The sequence below is a fragment of the Sus scrofa genome, chromosome Y (assembly GCF_000003025.6).
Source record: "Sus scrofa isolate TJ Tabasco breed Duroc chromosome Y, Sscrofa11.1, whole genome shotgun sequence".
In the NCBI taxonomy this organism is placed as follows: domain Eukaryota; kingdom Metazoa; phylum Chordata; class Mammalia; order Artiodactyla; family Suidae; genus Sus; species Sus scrofa.
In genome coordinates, this window is record NC_010462.3 from 5,835,773 (window position 1) to 5,853,642 (window position 17,870).

The following is a 17,870-nucleotide window of genomic DNA, read 5'->3' on the forward strand; positions in this document are numbered from 1 at the left end:
GCTCAGTGGGTTAAGGATCCGGCGTTGCCGTGAGCTGTGGTGTAGGTCGCAGACACGGCTCGGATCCCGCGTTGCTGTGGCTCTGGCGTAGGCTGGCGGCTGCAGCTCCGATTCGACCCCTGGCCTGGGGACCTCCATATGCCGCAGGAGTGGCCCAAGAAATGGCAAAAAGACAAAAAAAAAAAAAAGAAAAAAAAAAGAAAATGTCACACCAGGGTACAAAAGAGGGTGTGACTTCCCCTTGTGTGTATTTGACTGATGTCCTTTTGTATTTATAGGGGTGGCAGTTTTTTATTGAGTCTTAGCCGTGGCAGTTTTTCAGATGGACGTACGTGCGTTTAGCTGGCATAAATGTATAAAAGAAAGAACCTTGCGAGGAGGGCAGTGTGATCCTTGTCTGTCTTTTTCTGAACAGGACCGTGACAGTTACCGACATGTAGCAATAAACTTTATTATTTATTTATTAGCACTCTCCTGTAGTGGGATATGTAGGAACTGGGCAGGAATGTGCCACATTTTTCATGGGAAGAATTATCTTACTGATACTATGTTTTCCAGTTCATTTTTTTTTTTATTGACGTCGTGTTGAGTTTGCCGTGTGTTAGTTTCAGGTGTGTGGCTGAGTGATTCCGTTATGTACACACATATATAGATGCTTTTTCTCCTTCTTTTCCATGATAGGTTATTACAAGATAAGGAGCAGAGTCCCCTCTGCGATGTAACAGGTCCTTGTTGTTTATCTCTTTTATATACAGTAGTGTGTCTCTTTTAATCCCCGACTCTTCATGAATCCCTCCACCACCCCCGTTTCCCCTTTAGGAACTGTAAGTTTGCTTTCTAGGTCTTGGGTTGCTCCTGTCTTGAGGTGGAAAACCTGAAGAGATAAGGATGCAAGGAGAGGGTGCATTTACCAGGCTTTTTGAGGCTCCCTCTCTCCCTGTGAGTGTGTGTTTTCTGGGATGGCTCCCTTGCAGAAATGATGGCCCGTCACAATTGGGGGTTGTGTGATCTGCGAGTGGGGGATTTCCATCGTCCAGCCCTGGCACCCGACATATCACACGGGATTCAGCTGTTCGAGCCGCCAGGCCCTCTTGCGGTTGGGATGCGGGTCTCGGGTCCCGGGTACCCGCGAGCGCTGACTTCGCCTCTCCCTCTGCAGGCACAGGGACGTTCGGCCGCGTGCAGCTGGTCCGGGAGAAGAAGGCCAAGCATTTCTTCGCCCTGAAGGTGATGAGCATCCCGGAGGTCATCCGCCTGAAGCAGGAGCAGCACGTGCACAACGAGAAGTCCGTGCTGAAGGAAGTCAGCCACCCCTTCCTGGTCAAGCTGTGAGTCCTCTCCCCCGGCCCCCACCCTCCCGGGCCGAGGCGGGATGGAGAAGCCCTGGTGTGGGACTCGCCTGCAGGGGGGTCAGGCTTCGTAGACGTCTCAGCTCCTGATCTCACAGATGTGAAGCTGCGAGGACCACTGACCCTCCCGCGGGCTGCGTCTGCAGAAGCGGGTGCTGTTTCCAGGGTTGCCTGCCCCTAGTGCCACCCTGCCCTCCGTAGCCCCCCATCCCCAGCTCTCTGGAGAACCCCTCTGGTCGGCTTTTCTGGAACCTCCGTCCCCCGCTCAGCTTTACCCACGCTGATCCTTTCTCGGGCTCCTGGTTGACTTTTATTTTTCGATGCAGCGCAGAACCTTCCTCCAGTTCCCGGAGCTCCCCCCGGACCAGATCGGTCCCTCTCTCTCCCACACTGTTTCCTAGCCGAGGCGAAGGCTGTTTCCCACCCGGGGGCCAGAGACGTGGGTCCACAGAGGGCTCCCTCCCCCCTCCCCGGGGTCTTCCACCCGGTTCCCAGCTCTCTGCTCAGGCCCCTTCCCAGCCCGCGCCCCCTCCCGCAGCCCAGCCTGACCTGGGTGCCCCCCGCCCCCTGCTCCCTCCCCGACTAGGCTTCTGCAGGCTCCTTCCCTCTCCTCGCTCACCCCTCTGGCGATCTGCTTACAAATCCCGAGGGGCTTAGTGGCCCCAGCGACTTGGCTTCCTAGAAAGGGTCGTCACGGGCTCTCGGGCTATGTCTCTCTTCCAGTGTTCTTCCCTCCACGGTCCCGTCTCGGAAAGTGACCAGCAGTCGAAGGCCATCCCCGTTGTCACCCCAGGGCCACCCGTCCCCCACAGCGCCGCCTCCTTCCTCTGCCTCCCCTCCCCTCGCCCCCCGCCCACCTCCTCAGCACCTGTCTTTCCTGTGCGATGCACCTGCCTTGCGCCAAGCCAGCTGCCCCCCGCCATGATCTTGATGCACCTTGCCTGTCCCCCAGGGCAGGGAGATACACCTGTCCCCCGAACGCCACCAGAGCCATGTCCCCAGGGCCCGAAACTGCGTCTTCCTTGGAGTAGGGACGTGTGACATGTTGAATGAGTGACAGAAGGTGGGCAGCTGACTTCTGGTCTGACTCTCCTTTGACGGAGCTAAAAGGCAGTCTTGAGCGGACGTGGAGGGGTCAGTAGAGTCTCATGCTGCTTGAGTCATGAAAACAAAAGGCGCTGGGACATCAGCGTCAGCACTCCTCACTGGTTGGGTCTGAGCGTCCGCTCGGCTGGTGGTCAGAAAACTCAATCCACATAGACCCTCTTCTGGGATGAAGCAAAGCTTTTACGGATGGTGTCTCTTCTGTGAGCTGAAAGAAGTGATTCTGAGAAAGGATTGCTGTCAGTTCGCCAGGGTTTTCAATTAATGTTTTGTAAAGGGGAGGAGGCTCCTTTGCTGCCAAGTCATCCTCACCTGCTTAGGACATGACAGTGGTCTCGGGCTTCTACCAAATACAGGAAGTCTTAGACCACAACCCCAGGGTGTGTCCCAGAGGGTGCTCGGTGGTTGACTTCTCCCAGGAAAATGGTGCACCCTATGGCTGGATTCTGGTTTGTTCTGGAAACCAAGTAGTGTGATCTGTTACGTGTCTGCCGTGAAATGAGGAGAGCACAGAAGAGAAGCAGACGGAGTGGACGGGGAGAAGAAAAAGGCTCAGACGTTATTGAGGAGGCACGAGTTTGGAGAAGAGGGAAGAAGCCAGTGGGCGACGTGCTTTCCAGGGCTGAGAGTGGGCGCGGGGATGCTTCGGAGCGGCTGGCGGGGGTCTTGCTGCGTGGCTGGTGGGACTGCTGAGTTCACCTTGTTGCATCTTTTCTGGGGTCGGGCTCACCCCCCTGGAAGCATAACGGTCATGCTACAGGAAATCTAGGGTGAGGCTTCCATTTCTGAAAATTCCACCTTGTTGTGAGTTGAATTCTGTCCCCCCCCTACCCCCACAAAAAAAATTTGTGTTGAAGTCCTGCCCCCACTCTCTGTGAACGTGTCCTTATTGGGGAATTGGATCTTGGCAGGCGTAATGAAGATGTAAGTTGAGGTCTTTCGGGAATAAGCCCCAAGAAACTAACACCCCATCCCCTCCTGGAGTGGGTGGGGACCAGCCTGGGTGATGCGTTTCCAGGAGAGAATCCTTGAGCTTTGGGTGGTTACAAAGGAGCAGGGAGATAGAGGAACTTGCAAAACAGAGCTTGCGTCAGATGCCTGTGCTTTCTTTACCAAGGGCAGCTGAACCGAGGGTTTCATTCTCCTGTGTGGTAACTTCTCGCATCCAGAGGGACACCGATTCTGTATTCGGATGTTCCCCGCTTTCAGAAAAGTACCCAACTGGTTTCTGTCACAAACTAGGCTGCTTTCAGTGGGATGGAGTTTGACCCTAGGTTATCTTCTGCTCTGTAAGGTGTGTGATTGCTCTGGACTGTGCTGGCTCCGTAATCTGACAGCTTCTATGCAGCATCGCTGTTCCTGCGGCTCATGCAGCTCATGCAGCTCACTGGGGGCAGGACGCACTTGAATGCAGCCTTTTCCTACGTCAGGTCCAGTTAGGAGCGTGGCCGAGAGGCAGGAATTTTTCCTGGTCAGGTAGTTGACAGGGTTGTCCCTCTGGGTCCTTGTGTCCTGATCTGTTCTTCTAAGGACCCCAGTCAGCTTGGATCGGGACTCACCCTAATGACCTCATTGCATCCTCGTCCCCTCTTTAAAGACCCCATCTTCACACACCCCATGCTGAGGTCCTGGGGTTAATTCAAGATTTGGGGGGAACACAGCTCCGCCCGGAACACCTGCTTGGCCACTTAAAAGTAGACTTTTGAACGCATGAGGGTCTCAGGATAAGGGACGGGTAGCATCTGGATATGTTCTGTATGTTACACTCGGTGCTTGAAAACTGAATTAAAATTCATCTAGTGGGAGTTCCTGTTGTGGCTCAGCAGGTTAAGAACCTGAATACTATCCATGAGGCTGCGGGTTCGATCCTTGGCCTCGCTCAGTGGGTTAAGGATCTGGTGTTGCCTTGCAGACGTGGCTGGGATTTGGCGTTGCCGTGGCTGTGGTGTAGGCTGGCAGATAGAGCTCTGATTCACCCCCTCGCCTGGGAACCTCCATATGCTGCAGGTGCAGCTGTAAAAAGAAAAAAAAATTTTTTTGATCTAGTGTAAGGAGGCTCCTGAAACGCCCCATACGTGGCACGGGAGAGTGTGCTTTATCTGTCCAGCCCTGCGTACCAGGGAAGGGGGGTGCCCGTGGCCATGGGGAGATGCTCACAATTTAGGGGGAGGGGACCATGGGTGAGGCAGGTAGTCCATCCACCCCGCTGTGCCCTTTCTCTTGATGCGAATTGGGTCACCCAGCGTCTGTGTCCCACGCTGTCCACAGATGTTGACCGGCTTTTGCTTGCGTTTCAGTGAAGCCGTGTTGAAATACTCATGACCCTGAGCAAAGACTTGGAAGTTCCCCTCGGATGAGTTGGCACGTCTGCCCCCGGTGTTATCAGTGCTCGGTATGTGAAGTGCTCCTGGTTGTATTGTTGAAAGGGAGCCAGGGCATTCGTCACATACCCGCGGAAGGTGGCATTCTGCTCTGCGATAAAGCCGTTCCCAACGCCAGCTCAGCCAGCGTAGAGATAATTTCAGAAGCCCGGAGTCAGTCCCCGTCCAGGGTGCAGAGGAAGCGTGAGACAGTCAGGACTGCCCAGGGAGCCGTCTGGCTTTGTGTCCTGCCCCGAGACCATGACCCCAAGGTCTGCTCCTTGCCCTTTCGGTGTGTCGACATTGCTGGCATCTTAGAGCTGTTGGGATCTGGGACAGTGTTCACAGCTTCGTAGCGCTGACCCCGGGGACTGGAGATTCTTTGTGGTGGGGGCTCTTCTGTGTCCCATAGAATGGATAACAGCATCCCTGGTCTCTGCCCACTCAGTGCCGGTAGTGCTGCCCCGACACAATGGCAAAAAAAAAATGTCTCTAGACCTTGACAGAAAGTGTCCTAGGGAGGCAAATGGTCCTGATTACAGAGCACTCCCGGAGATGAGATAGATGATAGCTAGCTGGCTAGTTGGATGACAAATACATTGGATGGTTGAGTACATGGATAGGTAGATGATGGATGGATAGATAGATATAAATAATAGATGATAGACATATACACACACACATAAGATAGATATATGGATAGATAGGTAGATGTAGATAGATAAATAGATGGATGGATACATAAGTAGATGGATAGATGGATGGATAGATAGATGATAAATAGATGTGTGGATGGATGGATAGAGAGATACAGAAATAGATAAATACATTGGTGGGTAGATAGAGTGTTATTAGGATGGATGGATGGATGGAAGAAAGGAAAGCGGGATGGATAGATAGGTTGATGATGTAAAAATAACATAGATGATATAGATAGATAGATGCTATAGAAAAAGGTAGATAAATAGATTGATGGATAGGTATTTGGATGGGGGGATGGATGGATGGATACCTGAGCTAGGGAAGTGACACAGCCTGCAGGGTAGTCATCTCGTGCCAGCGTCCGGCTTCCTCCTGCCCCACCGTCACAGCTCCCCACGCTCGCCCATGCTGCTCCGCCTGACCCTTTTCCTGGCCCATCCCAATGCTTCCTTCTAGACCTTGCTACGTCTAGATGCCAAACCAATCCCAGAGCTTCCATGTAGCTCAGCTGTTTGCTCTGCAGAGAAACGAGAAACTACCAGCCAGACAGGGGCTGAGGCAAGCACCCGCCCTACTGGATGCCTCTCATTCCCCCACTCGGTACCCGCAGAAGCAATAATCTGGAACGTAGAATTCTAATGAAATCATTAATTCAGAGAAGTCATGCTGAGCCAGGGAATAGCTTGAAAAAGATTTTAACTTGATGGCAGTCACAGATCATGTGAGAAATACATATTGCCTCGTTGTTACATGTTGCTGTTGGGTGGCAGGCTAACTCCTTTCATACATATGTGATCAAGAAGGAACTGACTCATGTGATTTTAGGGGTCAGTGAGTCTGCAATCTGTGGCTAGTAATTCAAGTTAAGAGTTGATGTTGCAATCTTGAGTCTGAATTCTGCAGAAAAGCCCAGGAAGCTGAATTTCTATAAGACAGTTTAATCTAGATGCCAGATTCCTTCTTCCTTGGGAACCCTTGCTTCCTGGCTCTTGAGGCCTTCACCTGATTGGATGAGGCCCACCCTTATGATGGCAGGTCATCTGCTTCCCTTAAAGTCACCTAACGGTAGGATGCTAATCACATCAAGATGTGTAGAATTCTGCCAAAAAGTCCAGGAAGCTGGGCACTGGGGCAGAATTTCTCCATCACAGTTCCCTCTAGATGCCGAATTCCTTCTTCCTTGGGAAGCTGTGCGTCTTGTCTCTCGAGGCCTTCAACTGATTGGATGCGGCCCACCCATGTGGCAGAGGGTTCTCATCTGCTTCTCTTGAAGTCAACGAATGGTAGCTCTTGACATCAGCACAGGTTTCTTCCCAGTGCCATCTAGATGTATGTTTGACTGCATGTGGCCTAATCAAGGTGAGGCCGAAGATAATGAGCCATCACAGTGGGCCGTAGCCATCGAGCTTGAGAAAGAGACCAGAGCCGTTCTGTCCCTGTGACAGTGGAAGTGCCCGGTGCGGTGGTCTCTGTCGCCAGGCGAGTTGATGAAGCAGTTGTCTCGAGGGGAACCTGAGAGTCCAAAATCTGAGCCACGGCTAGAAATGCCATTGGGCTCCTGGCTACAGGCTTCGAGAAAAGCTTTCCTAGGCGTGTTCTGGCGGTAGTGTCCCATGCCGGGTGCATTTTCTTCTCCTTGCTTCTCTGGGGTGTTCCTGTTTCCTTCCTCTGGGTGCCACCTTTCACGCTCTCTTCAATTTCCCTTTGATGGACAAGAGGTAATCCCTTTGTCACCTTCTAATTGGTAACATGTTCTCGGTTTCGGGTTTTGCCTGAGTTGGCTGTTGCCTTTTTTTTTTTTTAGGGCTGCACCTATGGCACGTGGAATTCCCAGGCTAAGGGTTGATTTGGAGCTGCAGTTGCTGGCTTACACCACAGCGACACTAGATCCTTTCACCCGCTGGTGACGCCAGGGATCGAACCCGCATCCTCGTGGATAGCAGTCGAATTCTTAACCTGCCGAGCCACAACGGGACCTCTGCTGCTGTTCTTATAAAGGAAACTTCTGAGCTGCGGGCTGGCTAGGTCCCAGTGACCTTGAATGTGGCCGCAGAAGGTAACAGACAAGAGAGCAGAGGTGAAGGCTTCTGAATGAGACTAGGCTCATCCGTCCTGAGAACGTTCCTGTTACGGATGAAGCATGTCACCTGCCACAGCGGTGAACAAAGGATGTCGCAACTCTTGCCCTCAGCCGCTGCCGCTGCCCTGGACTGTGTGTGCCGAGGACTCAGGATGGGAAAGGGCAGGACCACCCCGGCCCTTGATGGCCAAGGCGCGTATCACGGCAGCGACGGCCACGAGCCCAGACGCGTCCATCGTCCCACCCAGAGAAAAATGCTCAGTGTTTTCACGTGAGAACTCTGGTTTTCTTTACGAGGAATCTTGGATGTTTTGACTACCTGGTTTTTGTTGGTTGGTTGTTTTTTTTTTTTTTTTGCAAAAATGCATATATTCTGGCTGGTCCCTCGCCTCTGTGGAACAGACCCTCAGAACTGTCTGAGAGGCTGCCTCCTGGGCTTACGTCCTGGGCAAGGCTGCCGACTAACACCTCATTCTCTGCTTTTCAGGTGGGGTATTTTTTTTCTCTTGACGCTCTGTCTTCTTCCACTTTCCCTGCCGCCTCCTGTATCATCCGACTCCGCTTCTGCTTCTCACTCCCCCCATTCCTCTTTCATTTCTGATTTGGGCTCATGATGCCGGGTGTTTGTTTGTTTGTTTTTCCCTCGGTAGGAGAACGTGCCTAATCGCTTGATCATCCTTGTGGATGGTAGCCCTTGTAAATGATCGAGCGTCACTTTGCTTTATCAGTGACATCGTGTCTTAAATGTAGGAGTTTGTGTTGATGAACTTTGGAGACCGAGCTGGGAGACCTTTGTCCAACCCGTGCTTTGGGGAGCAGGTGAGAGGGCTTCCTTCATGGAGACGTTGCTTCCAACCAGGGGTCCCCACGTGGTCGCCATTCTCGGGGGAGCGCGTTGAAAATATTCAGTTTTGCTTCCCTCGTGTCATCCACAGGGCCGCCCGCGGTGTGACCCGTTAATGAGACTGTGTCTTGGCCAGATCGGGGGTGGGGTGGGGAGGAGAAGGGAGCAGGGTCGAGGGATGAAGTCGGACTGCTGAAACCGGTCGCCTTGGGGCCATTGCTGGACGTGCTTCTCTGGAAAGGTCACAGTTCTGCCTTCCTTGGGGTGGAGTCGCCTTTCCGACACAGACCTCAACCATCACGGTGCGGGATTTTCTCTCGCAGGGCGGAGGGCAGACCCACAGTCTCGGTTCCTCACTGGACATCTCCATCCGTCTCTGCCTCTTCCTGCCCTCGCGGCTCTTGGCCTTTGACTCTGCAGAAGGTACACCTTCAGGCTTCCTCAGCCTCTCGACCCTGGGGTTTGGATGCCTGTCTGGAGGGGGGCGTCCTGTGCACTGGTCTCATGGTGAACCTGACTCCCGGCCCCTCCGTCCACCAGAGGCCAGTCGCCGTGACCCTTTCCCAGTGTCACCAGGCCGAGCGTCGTCTGTGGGAGCAGAACGACCCCGGTTGATAACGGCTGCGATGGGGGCGCAGGCAGAGGCACGTGGGCGGGGGCTCCGTCCGCCCTCACTTGTCTTGCTCCCGTGCCGGGAGCTCTGTCCTCAGTCTTGATGATGAGTCCGGGCCTTCCCCGCGCTCCCAAGAGCCATCGCGCCCCGAGTCCCGTGAAGCCCCCGCTGGCGGGCTGGGTTGCTGCCCGTGTCCTGCCCACATCTGGGAAGCAAGATCTCAGAAGCCTGTCACCCACGGCACCCATCGGTCCCATACCCGGTGCGGTGAGCGCTTGATCTGCGCTTGGAGGAACTCGGGAGCAGACGAGCACCGAGCCTGAAGGAGCCGCTTCATCCCTGCCCCAGCCTTGCGTCTGCTCTGCGTCTCGTTGGCCCGTGGCGTGGGGCCAGGGCGCTTTGCTTTTCTGAGTGTGAGGGAGGGAAGAAAGCCCAGTCTGACTTCCTCTGCCCGCTCTGCGCTTGAATGCGAAAAGCAACAGTGTAAAAATAGCTCTCCTTCTGCTCTTCCTCACTGCCTGCAAGGGGCCCACGTGACACAAGGAACACAGCCGCCTCCCCATGCCTTGTTCCTGGGCTTTATCCCCAAACACTGGGAGGTATGGGGGGCATGGTGGATGCCAAGAAAAGGGAGCTTTGAATTCCCCGGGTGTCGAGTGAACCGGGAACTTCCCTGTGGGGCTCTGGTCCATACGGGCGGCCTGGGCCCCGAGGGAACCACCAGACCCCGGGGCCGGCTGTGCGGGGGCAGGGCCATGTGGCTGCTTCAGCAGAATCTCGCAGAAGGAGAAGGGGGGGACCCACGGGGACAGCAGCAGCAGAGAGACCGTAGGAAGGAGGGCAGTGAAACCAACAGTCCAGGTGCCCTTGAGGCTGGGGACTGTGGAGCCGGCTGGGAAACGGCAATGAACTTTCTAGAACTTCATATTGCACAGGGCAGTGGGGCGCAAGGGGATACGATGACGCAGTTGGGTTTTCGTTTTTCTTCTTTTAATGGCAGGAGTTTGACTTTCCTGCTGCATCTGGAGAGATGAGGACAGTTTGAAGTTAGGTGTCTCCAAATGAATGGGGTTGACTTTGAGTTTGTTAGGACGCCGGAGGGTGGGTGCTGGCTGCGTGTAGGTTGCAGATGCGGCTCGGATCCTGCGTTGGCTGTGGCTGTGGTGTAGGCTGGCAGCTGCAGCTCCAGTTCAACTCCTAGCCTGGGAACTTCATATGCCGCGGGTGTGGCCCTAAAAAGAAAAGAAAGCGAAAGAGAGAAAGTCCTTCTTGGAGCTCAGAGCTTAGGTTTGTGCCGGTGTGTGTGCTCCTAGCTGTTGTAAATAACAGCCGTGTTTGGCTGTTCGAAACATCGTAGGTGAATACCTACGCTTGCCTACAAACATTTTTCAGTTTCAGTTTTTGATTGTGGTGAAAACTCCCACGATTGACCATCGTTGCCGTTTTTTAAGTGTGTAGCCCAGTGGCTTGAAGTACATCCACGCTGTTGTGCAACCACCACCATCACCACCACCGTCTCCAGAACCTTTTCATCTTGCAAAAGTGAAACTCTGTCCCCATGAAACACTGACTCGTCACTTCCCCTCCTCAGCCCCTGGCCCCACCGTCTACTTTCTGTTTCTGTGGATGTGACAATTCTAGGGACCTCCTCTAAGTGGAATCCCACACTGTGTGTCCTTCTGGGTCTAGCTTCTCTCCCTGAGCATCATGTGGTCAAGGTTCATCCGTGTGGTAGCCTGTGTCAGAGTCTCACTCCTTTTCATGGCTGTGTAATATTCCATCACATGGATGGACTCCATGCTGTGTATCCATCTGTCCATCCGTTCATCTGCCCACCCACTCATTCATCATCCATCTGTTCTTCCATCGTCTACCCATCCATCCATCATCCATCCATCTATTCTTCTATCATCTACCCATCCATCTGGCCATCCGTTCATCATCCATCTATTCTTCCATCGCCTACCCATCCATCCGTCATCCATCCGTCATCCATTCATCATCCATCCATCTATCCATCATCCATCCATCCATCCCTTATCCATCCATCCTCCATCTGTTCATCCATCATCTACCCATCCATCATCATCCATCCATCCATGGACATTAAGGTTGCCTCTCCTTCTTGGGTGCTATAATGAAATACCTGTGTTCACATGGGTGTACAAAGTCTGACTACTTTCGAGTCTGAGTAGGGCATTTTCAATGTCTAACTCTCTTTCCTGCTTGTGGAGATACTTAAGCAGTTTCTCTTGTTTGTGTTTCTTCTTCTTCTTTTCCAATTTGCCTCTTTGCCTTCTTTTCTTCTTTCTGTCCTCCATCCTCATCAGGCCATCATGTGGGCAGCCTCTGTCCTTTTTTCTGTGCTCAAAGAGCTCTGCATGCGTGCACGCGACAGTCCGGCATCCTGCAGCATGTTATACAGGCTTTTTTGCCTCTCGCAGTTGTTAACTCAGCTTCATGATGGTGCTCCCTGGATGTTCTTGGGTGGACTTGTTCCAGGATACAGGGTGGGGGTGAGAGAGCGCTCTCAGGCTTTCCGCGGAGAGCACCTGGGCAGGCAGGCTGGAGGCGAGAGGACCAGAGAGTGGACATGGATGTCGGGGACGGATGGGTGTGCATTTGGGCACGTGCTCCCCACCCCCAAACCATGCACCCTGATCATGCTCACTCTGTATCTGAGTCTCCTCCAAGCTCTGCTCCCTCTCCGCTTGGCTTGCCCATCCAGCTGGCTCCTGGTCCTTCTGCCCCAATGCCCCACAGGTGCATCAGATCCCCAAGTCCAAATGTGAATTCTTGACCTTTCTGCGTGCCCCCTCCTTCCAACCAGCTCCTGGGGCCCAGCAGGTGCCGTTTTTCATTCCCTTTTTCCTCTGTATTCACTCTAACCAAGGCTCCTGCCCTTTTCTTTCTTTTCTTCCATTCTTTGAACTGTAGTTGATGTGTAAGGTTGTGTCAGTTTCAGGTGTGCAGCAAAGCAAATCAGGTATAATATACCTTTATTCTCATCCATCCTGGTCTGTCCCAGGAGACCGGATAGAGTTCCCTGTGCTGGACAGCAGGACCGCATGGCTTATCCATTCTCAGTGTCATAGTTTGCATCTACGAACCCCAGACTCCCCGTCCGTCTCATTCCCTCCCCCTCCCCCTTGGCAACCGCAGGTCTGCTCTCCATGTCCACGAGTCTTCTTCTGTTCTGTAGAGAGGTTCATTTGTGCCAGATTTTAGATTAAGCCAGAGAAGAGCATGGCATCACGCCATTTGCAGCCACAGGGATGGACCAAGAGAGTCTCATGCGAAGCGAAGTCAGTCAGACAGAGACAGACGATACCATAGGCTGTCATTTCTACATAAAGGTGTCTTTTCTTAGGTTCATGAGGTGACTTTTGGAAAGCCCCCCGGTCCCCTCAGGATGGGGCTGATGGCCAGGGGAACCAGCCCCTGGAGGGTTGACACTGTCAGCCCAGCCCTGACCTTGGGAAGGGGACAGGGGCCGCAGGTTGAGTTTAGTCCCCAAGGACCCAGGCGGTCATCAGGTCTATGTAATGCAGCCTCTCGCAAAATCCCAAAAAGCTAGGGTCCAGAGCTTCCGGGTTGGTGAACGCGCGGAGAGAGGGGGAGCGTGGCCCCCAGAGTGGGTGTGGGAGCGCCCCCCTTCTTCATAGCTTGCCGTCCGCACCTCTCCCGTCTGGCCCTCCCTGAGCTGTATCCTTTTATAATAAACAGGTGATCTAGTGCATGAATGGCTGCCGAGTTGTGTGAGCCGTGCCAGCCAGTTCATTGAAACACCCGGTGAGGGGGTCGTTACCTTCCACCTGGAGCCCGTCGGTCCCAGGACTTGCCGTGGCGTCTGACGCGGGGGACAGTCCTAAGAGGCCGGCCCTTACCCCGTGGGGTCTGATGCAAACTCCGGGTGGGTGGCGTCAGCGCCGAGGTAGTGCTGTGGCAGGAAACCCAGCTGGTGGCCGAGCGTGGCGGGTCAGGCGTGGGAGGGACCATCCCACCCCCTGCAGTTGAGCGCTGATTACACATGCTCAAGCCTGCCTCTTTCCTCCGTGGGTCAGCCTGCCCGGGGATGGCATTGCAGTCCCGCCGGCAGCCAGGTGACCGAAACAGACTCTGACCCAAGGCTCTCCTGCCCGCATCACCTGGTCTCCACCCGCGCTGTGTTTAGGGACGCACATTCCACGTGCTTGCTTAACCCTGGTTTCTCTCACTCCTCGGTGGTGCCCTAATGTCCCTCGTGGTGAATTATCTGATGCCCCTGAGGGGTGAAGGGACTGGCTTTGCGGGCTTGCGATGCCTTGTTCCTTGGAGCTGAGAACCGATTCCTTGGAGCTGAGAACCAATCCAGGTAGATGCTTGTCCTGGTGCTGGAGTAGGTCTGGGAGCTGTGCGGACAGCGGCTTGACCGGCCAGGGAGCTGTAGCAGAGGGACCCGATCCTGAAAGACGTAAATCGTAACGCATGATGCTTATATGTGCACATGTCTGAACGCGTGTCTGTTTGCCGTCTCCATAGCATTGGTCTCTAGCAGATCTTAACATCAGCCGAGACACAGGTGCTGGCATCTTTCTACCGCTAGCCCGTCTTCGCATGTGTCTGTACACGCATCTCGGCGTCTGTCCATCGGCAGAGGCGTCCTCACCTCACCTAGGGGTGAGTCTTGTCCTAGAGTAATCTGTTTCATAGGTAGCTTTGCTTTCCTAATACGTATAGATGTATCTTTTTAAAAAAATGTATTTTGCATATATTATTTATCTATTTATGTATTGCTTTTTAGGGCCGCACCTGCGATATATGGACGGTCCAAGCCTAGGGGTCGAATGGGAGCTACAGCTGCTGACCTGCACCACAGCCACAGTAACGTGGGGTCCAAGCTGCATCTGTGACCTACACCCCCACTCACGGCAATGCTGGATCCTTAACCCACTGAGCGATGCCAGGGATTGAACCCGCAACCCCATGGTTTCTAGTCGGATTCGTTTCCACTGAGCCACAATAGGAAGTCCTGCATATGCTTTTAAGTTATAGTGGATTTCCAAAGGGACCCAGTCATACGTTTACGTACATTCCCTGTCTTATATTATCTTCTATCATGGTCTATCCCAGTAGACCTATAGAGGTGCCGTAACCTGCAGCTGTATCCAGAGCATGGGTGTCCACCAAACCTTAGCATCGGTCTGTGCACCCATGCTGGCATCTGTCCATCTTTTTGAGTATCCCAGCATCTACTCAGGGCTGTATCTTTTTAAAAGAATGATACTCTGTTTCTCTCTTCTAATCCCGGTAGGCGTGTCTTAAGCTGTCCACGAAATTTTAACATCGGTCCATACCCAGATGCTGGCATCTGTCCATCTACGTGAGCATCTAAACATCTCTCTGGGGGTGTATCTTTTTTAACCATAATATTCTGTTTATAGGTTTATTTTTCCTCTCCTAATACCTATAGATGTATCTTTTTTAAATTTTTTTATTTTTATTTTTTGTCTTTTTGCCTTTCCTTGAGGCGCTCCCACGGCATACGGAGGTGCCCAGGCGAGGGGTTGTATTGGAGCTGTAGCCACCGGCCTATGCCAGAGCCACAGCAATGCGGGATCCGAGCCGCCTCTGTGACCCACACCACAGCTCAAGGCAACACCGGATCCTTAACCCACTGAGCAAGGGCAGGGATCGAACCCGCAACCTCATGGTTCCTAGTTGGATTCGTTAACCACTGAGCCACGACAGGAACTCCAAGATGTATCATTTTTTTAAAAAAACCCCTCTACATGTATTTTTAAAGTACAGTTGATGGACCACATTGTGCCCGTTTCTGCAGCATAGCGAAGCGTCTCAGCCATACATATATACACATTCCCTGCTCTATCATCTTCCATCCTCTTCTATCCCACTATGTGCATAGCTGCATCTGCACAGGCATCTGCGCCGTACCATTGACCTCTGGCAAATCTTAACATCAGTCCGGAGCTAGATCTTGGCACCTGTCCGTCTCTGTGAGTATCTTCCCATCTTCCTAGGGCTGTAACTTGTTTTAAAATAATAGTGTGTTTAAAGGTTGATTTTCTCCTCATACCTGTAGATGTATCTTAACACGCACCTGTCCCAATTCATTCCTGCCTGCGAAATCCTAACATCCGTCCATGCATAGATGCTGGCGTCTGTCCATCTATACGAGCATGTGAACCTCCAGCAAGGGGTGTATCTTTTTTTAAAGTAAGAATCTGCTTATAGGTTGAGTTTTCTCTTCTAAGAGCTATAGATATGTCTATCTTAACGTGCACCTGTCCCATGCCCTTCGTGCTTGCGCAACCTTCGCATCGGTCCACACCCAGTTCTCAGCCTCTGTCCGTGCATATACCCCAGTGTCCACCTGTAGACACATCCTAACCTGTCTGGACAGGTAACCCCGCCTCCATCTCCAGCACACGGCTCTGTGCAGGTGTCTCGCCACCCCTGAACACGTCGGGGTCCGTGTCTGCCCGCAGGTTCTGGACGGGCCACGACGACCGCTTCCTGTACATGCTGATGGAGTTCGTGCCGGGCGGCGAGCTCTTCAGCTACCTGCGCAACCGGGGCCGCTTCTCCGCCACCACCGGGCTCTTCTACTCGGCGGAGATCGTGTGCGCCATCGAGTACCTGCACTCCAAAGAGATCGTCTACAGGGACCTCAAGCCGGAGAACATCCTGCTGGATAGGGACGGGCACATCAAGCTCACCGACTTCGGGTTCGCCAAGAAGCTGGTGGACAAGTAAGTGACCGTCCCCAGCCCCCGTTTTCCCCTCCCGCCCCTGCCCTGCCTCTGGCCGCCACCACTCTGTCCTATTGTGGGAGTTCTGTTGGTGTCAGAGTCTGTGTAGACGTGATAGCATCGTGTCTTTCACCCTCTGACGTCTCAGAGTGTGAGCATCTCTGGGTCCATGCTCGTGGCTGCAGGTGGCGTGATTTCTTCTTTATGGCTGCGTCCTATTCCCTCATGGATCGGTAGCACCGTTGGTTTTGTTTTTTGTTTTTTCCTTTTTGCAGCTGCATCTGTGATAGAGGGACGTTCCCAGGCTAAGGGTTGAATTGGAGCTGCAGCTGCCGGTCTACACCACAGCCACAACCACGCCAGATCTGCGCCACATCTGGGACCTACAGCACAACTCATGGCAGTGCCAGATCCTTAACCCACTGAGTACAACCAGAGATCGAACCTGTATCCTCACAGACTCTACGTTGGGTTCTTAACCTGTGGAGCCACACCGGGAACTCCTGTACCATGTCTTCTTGGTCCATTGCTCTGGTGAGGGATGCTTAGGTTGCTTCCATGTTTCAGCTATTGCGAATAGGGCTACTGTGAACATTGGGGTGCACGTATTTTCTGGAATGGTCTTTTTTTTTTTTTTTTTTTTTTTGTCTTTTTGCTATTTCTTGGGCCGCTCCCACAGCATATGGAGGTTCCCAGGCTAGGGGTCCAATAGGAGCTGTAGCCGCTGGTCTACCCCGCAGCCACAGCAACTCGGGATCCAAGCCACATCTGCAACCTACACCACAGCTCATGGCAACGCCGGATCGTTAACCCACTGAGCGAGGCCAGGGACTGAACCCGCAACCTCATGGTTCCTAGTTGGATACGTTAACCACTGCGCCACGACGGGCACTCCAGTCTTTTTTTTTTTTTTTTTTAACGTGGGAGGAAATATGCCTAGGAGTGGGATTCCAGCATCATAGGATAGTTCTATTTTTAGTTTTTTTTTTTTTTTTCTCCTGTTTTCCTTTTTTTCACAGCTGCATCTGTGGTCGAGGATGCAGCTCGGCTCTGGTGTTGCCGTGGCTGTGGTGTGAGCCTGCAGCTGCAGCTCCGATTTGACCCCCATCCTGGACCTTCCTTTTGCCACAGGTGCAGCCATAAAAGGGAAAAAAAAAATCTTACATCGCTTATTATAAAATACTTCTTGGATTTTTCTCCCTGAGAAGCCTGAATGCTGTGTTTAACTGAGAAACAGCGTTTATAGCAAATGTCTATCCTTATATGATACAAAGCTTAGAAACGGACAGTATTCAGCATAAGTGAGGCTGATATATTTCAAAGCTGTATGTGTTGAATTTTTACGAGTGTTTTAGTCTCTAAAGAGCATACTCTTTCCTTTAGGATCGTTGCTGCCTTTAATATATAGGATAAAAGAATAATTGGTGACATTTTAAATCCTGTGCCCTTAAGCCAGGAGGACCTGTTACTTGAAGCGCTCGAGGCTTCTTCCGAGTCTAAAAGTCTGGTGAGAATGCAGTTCTAGATTTATTTTATTTTATTTATGGTCACATCTGCAGCATATGCAAGGACCTGGGCCAGGGATTGAATCGGAGCTGCAACTGCCATGTATGCCACAGCACTGGCAATGCAGGATCCTTCATTTTATTTATTTATTTATTATTATTATTTTTATGTTTATTTTTTTAATTTTATTTTTTTATTACTCAATGAATTTATCACACCTGTAGTTGTACAATGATCATCACAATCCAATTTTATAGGATTTCCATCCCACAACCCAAGCAACATCCCCTCACCCTCCCCAAACTGTCTCCTCCGGAGACCGTAAGTTTTTCAAAGTCTGTGAGTCAGCATCTGTTCTGCAAAGAAGTTGTCTGTCCTTTGTTCAGATTCCACATGTCAGTGAAAGCATTTGATGTTGGTGTCTCATTGTCTGGCTGACTTCACTTAGCATGATAGTTTCTAGGTCCATCCATGTTGCTAAAAATGCTGGTATTTCGTTCTTTTTAATGGCTGAGTAATATTCCATTGTCTATATGGAGCATGTCTTCTTGACATTTAGG

The 17,870-nt window shown here is 52.3% G+C and overlaps 1 protein-coding gene across 1 annotated transcript; it reads left to right on the plus strand.

Moving 5' to 3' along the window:
* LOC110257943 (putative serine/threonine-protein kinase PRKY) lies at positions 889-16,112 on the plus strand. Its single transcript, XM_021080961.1, has 3 exons — positions 889-901; positions 1,160-1,328; positions 15,541-16,112. The coding sequence occupies exons 1-3, from the start codon at positions 889-891 to the stop codon at positions 15,806-15,808; spliced, it is 450 nt and encodes a 149-aa protein (XP_020936620.1). The 3' UTR covers positions 15,809-16,112.

Bases quoted from the DNA above. Each gene is read 5' to 3' on its own strand.
- LOC110257943 (XM_021080961.1), top strand. The intron at 1,329-15,540 runs GTGAGTCCTCTC...GTCTGCCCGCAG, and splicing joins CACCCCTTCCTGGTCAAGCT to GTTCTGGACGGGCCACGACG.